This window comes from Numenius arquata, chromosome 17, assembly GCF_964106895.1.
Source record: "Numenius arquata chromosome 17, bNumArq3.hap1.1, whole genome shotgun sequence".
NCBI lineage: Eukaryota > Metazoa > Chordata > Aves > Charadriiformes > Scolopacidae > Numenius > Numenius arquata.
The window spans coordinates 9545482-9550133 of record NC_133592.1 but is presented as its reverse complement, the minus strand read 5'-3'; the positions used below and the strand labels follow the sequence as shown (position 1 = coordinate 9550133).

The 4652-nt window shown below is 55.6% G+C and overlaps 1 protein-coding gene across 1 annotated transcript; it reads right to left on the bottom strand.

The window, feature by feature from the left end:
* Positions 1 to 1874: 1874 nt before the first annotated feature.
* Positions 1875 to 2984, bottom strand: LOC141472928 (urotensin-2 receptor-like). Its single transcript, XM_074160218.1, has one exon. The coding sequence runs from the start codon at positions 2982 to 2984 to the stop codon at positions 1875 to 1877; it is 1110 nt and encodes a 369-aa protein (XP_074016319.1).
* Between the last annotated feature and the right edge of the window lie 1668 nt (positions 2985 to 4652).

The window sequence follows — 4652 nt, the reverse complement described above, 5'->3', positions numbered from 1 at the left end:
AAGTTGTTCCTAAAAACTGTCCAAGCCCGCTCTCCTTGCCAATCCCCGACGCAAACTGTGGGTTGGTCCCTCTGTTTCCTAAGGAAACGGGCACCATTAGCTCTATTTATACTATTTATAGGTCTATTAATACTGCCCACCTTGGTATTCTACACAGTACTGGAACATGACAAAGAGCTCGCCGGTGTTTCGAAGGCAGTCCTGTGGATAAGAGCAATACGAGCAATTCTAAGGCAAGTCACTTATTTTCCCTGCCCTGAACAGCACCCCAACAACTGCATCTCCACGGAGAACGCCTGACTCCCGGCACAGGAACGTGCTTCCCTGGTCTCCATCCAACATGTGCCCTGAAGGGTTTACTCTTCTGCTGTTATTTGAGAGCACAAACCCCGGCGTGTTGCTGCGCTGTGTTCTCTGCTCCCAACCCTTGGCTGTGGTGTCGGCACTTTGTGTCTCTGCTTTAGCACAAACGTACCCTAAAGTGTGGCGTGTGACCCAAGGACACGGGAACCCAGTAACACTGTGGGGCTGGAGCAGGACGTCCCTCAAGCGGCCGCGGGTCAGGGTATGCCATAAGAAAGCGGGAATGACTGTTCCTTAATCAACTGCCTGCTGTTTCAGAGATCCCTGGGCGTCAATAGCTGCTGGAAATAGTTTATGCACCTCGTACCGTGGTTTAGTTATCCCCAGAGTCTGTCCCAGAGCAGGAAAGAGGAATATTGAACCCAGCTTCATCCCCACATACATGAGCTCTTTAGAGAACGGCTGGGTACGGCAGCCTCTCCCCCGGTAAATACACCCCCCTGAGCTGGGTGAAGAGACCATGTGAGGGGAAACCTGACGACGGTCCACTTTTTAATCAGCGTTTATTTTATAAACTGAGGTTTTACAATTGTTTAGATGCTTATAGGCATCTCTAGTATCTGTGGTGAAGGTTTACTATGAGACAGTAAGTGGGAAGAAAATGAGCAAATACATTGAGGCAAAATGCTTTTGATGAAATGTCATGAATAAATTTGTCCCTTTTATGATGAGTCTCATGATATAGGATTCAGTCATTTTTCTTAGAGCCTCAGGTCTTTGAGTGATAGGATTACAAGACATTTTTCTTTCTTTCCCAGGTAAATTTTCAGTTTTTCAAGCCCTGTTGAGAAAGGGACCAACTTTAAAAAAAAAAAAATCAGTAGCAAATTCAAATCACCTTAGGTAGAAACCTTAAAAAATTACAAGGTTTTTTTTAGGTAATCCTGTGGTTTCTGACAGCTTACCTTGTGGTTTTTGAATGCTTGGAGTTCGAAGTGCTGCTGCAATGAATTTTAAAATAGAGACTTTAAGCTTGATGAAACTGTAGTGCAGGATAATGGAACAGGAAATAGGAAAAGGGGCTTAAAGATCTCTTTACACGCTCTAGAAACAGAAAACGGTAATATAAAGGGCAAACCTGAGGCTTGCAGCTAAATTAAGCAATACCAGGGCAATTTCAGACTTTTGTGGCTCTGACCCAGCTGTAGCCCGAGGATGGCACCGAGAAACCACACAGGAGAAACGGTGCAGAGCCGGAGCCGGGCAAAACTCAGCAAAGCGTGAAAAGAGTTTGCGGCAGAACCGAACAAAGTATCCGCCTCATCTTCTGCACCCAGAACCCAGAAGGATTTGGGTCCTGGCTGTCTCCCAGCAGGACCCCCCTGGCAGCCCTAAACCAGATGGAAATTCAAACACATCTCACAGGACAGGGGTTCACGCAACTTCTTGCCCCTAACTAGAGTGACCACCAGAAATGAGTTTTGAGGACCCTGCAGGGCTAAAGGGTCCCAAAGCCCTACCTTGGCCAGACGCTCTGCTGGTCCTGGTGTCTCTGGAGCGCCTCTTCTCCCTCACTTGTCCTTCAGCGTGGCCATGCCCAGGGCCTCCGAGCTGTAGTCGTACTGGTTGCTGGAGGACATGGACCGTCCCCAGGAGCACTGCAGGTTGGAGCCCCTCTTGCGAAAGGAGGATGTGAACCTGTAGAAGTTGCGGTGCCTGTTGCGCAGGTATTCCCGGTAGTTTTTGGTGAGCAGGGTGTAGAGGAAGGGGTTGATGCAGCTGTTGCTGTAGGTCAGGCAGGTCACCAGGTAGTTAATGCACTTTTGGGTTTGGGTGGTGAGCTGCAGGGAGCTGCTGTAGAGTCGCACCAGCTGCCAGATCCAAAAGGGCAGGAAGCAGGCCCAGAAGACCAGCACGATGCTGAAAATCATGATGAGGACCTTCTGCCGAGGGGATCGCTTGCTCTTCTCCTTGTGGGGGGGGTTTCTCTGGGACTCCAGGTAGGTCCTGGCCAGGCGCGTGTAGAGGAAGCCGATGATGATTCCCGGGGCCATGATGCTGGTGCTGAAGAGCACCGTCAGGTAGGTCCGGTAGGCGTCCACGCTCCAGGTGGGCGCACACATCCTCTTCACCTTGCCCTCTGCCTTGCCCCCCTCGGTCAGGGTGACCATCAGCATCATGGGCAGAGTAAGGAGCAGCGAGACCGACCAGACGGCCCCCGCCGTGACCTTCCGGTAGCCACGCGACCGCTTCAGGGTGTCCAGGGGCCGGGTGACGGCCAGGTAGCGCTCGGTGCACATGAGGGTGAGGGTGAAGATGCTGGCGTGCATGGTGAGCAGGTCCAGGCTGAGCAGGATGCGGCACCCCAGGTCCCCGAAGTACCAGTCCTGGGCCAGGTAGGTGCAGACGATGAAGGGGATGGTGGAGAGGTAGAGGAGGTCGGCCAGGGCCAGGCTGACGATGGAGCTGTACATGGGGGCGGCGCAGCGCGCCGAGTGGCACATCACCACCAGCGTGTAGACGTTGCCCGCCACCCCGGCCACGTACATCACCGACAGCACCGTCCCGAAGGCCGAGGGGATGAGCAGGGGGCCGCCCCCGGGGGGACCCCCGCCGCCGCCGCCGCTCCCCGCCGCCGCCGAGGCGTTGCCCCCCGCCGCCGCCGTCCCGTTGGGCTCCATGGGCGGCGGCGGCGGCCCCGCAGCCTCGCACCGGCCCCGCAGCTCCCGGCCCCGCCGGCGGCCGCTCCGCCCCCCGCGGGAGGCAGGGCGGTGCCCTCGGGGGAAGGGCTGCCGCCGCCCCCCGCCCCGCCGGGGCTCCCCCCGCCGCCGCCGGAGAGAAAGCGGGGGGACACCCCCCCCACACACGCGCCCCACCGCCGGTGCGGGGCCGGTGCGGAGCGGGCAGGTGCCGTCCCGCAGGAGGCGGCTCCGTGCGGGGCTCCCGCGGCAGCTCCGGAGACGGGGCGGAGGGGTCCGGAGCGGGGGGGGGGGGGGACACGACCCTAGTGGGGACCCGGCGGGGACGGGCTCCCGGAGCTGGCGGCAAACGGAGCGGAGGGGACCCCCCGGCGGGGACGGGCTCCCCGAGCTGGGAGCAAACTTGGAGAGCTCCGTGCCCCCCCCCCACCCCGCCCCAGGCAGATGTGGGCGCTGGGAGCTTCCTAAAAAGTTTTCCCCGTCGCTCCGCTGTCGTTTGGCTTTTCCCTGCGGCGACGGGAGCTCGGTGCTTTGCCCCACGGCATCGCTCAAGGAGGTCTGGGTGGGCAGTAGGGAGAGCTGGAGAGGGATGGCCCGGCGTGGCTCGGGGAGACAGCGCGTGGTGGTTCGGATCCGTCTGGAGACAGGCGCAGATGGAGCTGGATACAAAGCCCGGGCTGAAGCAGCCTCCTTTCTTCGCGGCAATAGCTTGTGCTTTGAATGTTACTCGGAACGGCACGGCACCGCTGTCGCCGGATTTGAGTTTGAGCTTTAGTGGCGGCTGATTCAGCTGAAGGGGGTGAAGTGCAGAGTGTGACGAGTGGGGTTTACGGGGGCAACTTTTCCAGTTAGAAAGGAAATCTGGGGACAGTTGCAAAATCAATGAAAGCCTTACATTTCGATCCTATTTTAGAGAAAGCAGAGATTAGGGCAATCCATAGTGCAAAGACAGCTTTCCAGGGGTACGAGAGAGCTGCATTTCCTCAGCTCCCATTGATTTCCAATAGGAATTAACTGGCTTTTATGCCTTCAAACATTTCTGTTTAAACCAGAGTGCTAAAATGACTGCTATGTGTTTATTTACTTGTTTTAATCCTTCCTCAAAGTGCTTTTGTGCAAACTGTCATCTAATTCTCTGTGGCACGCTACAATTGTTGGCTCGTAGGAGCAGGATTCAGCCCTACAAAAACATCGTATTCAATACTCGGTTGTAATTCGCTGCAAAGTTAACACACACGCACACACACACACGCACACACACACACACACACACACGCACACACGCACACACACACACACGTAACTCTGCTTTCATACCCCAAACTCCTCATGAATGTACGTGTCTCTTTCCAAAGCTCTCCAAATGCTTAACGCTATATTCGATACAGTAGCTGGTTCAAACACAGTTTCAATGCTGGTGAGGGAGAAGAATCTAAATTTGGATTATTGTCAGGTGGGGATTTGCTTTATCAGATCCAGCTATCGCACCGCAAAGTTGAGATCCAGGCACTGAGATGGAGATTTTATTATTTTTATTATTTTTTTCACTGGAGGTTGGGACTGCGTCCCACGCCAGCGCCCTCGGCAGCCCCGCATTCCTCCGCAGCAGCTGGGACCGGCAGCTGGGAATGCGGGCGGATACTTTACCGG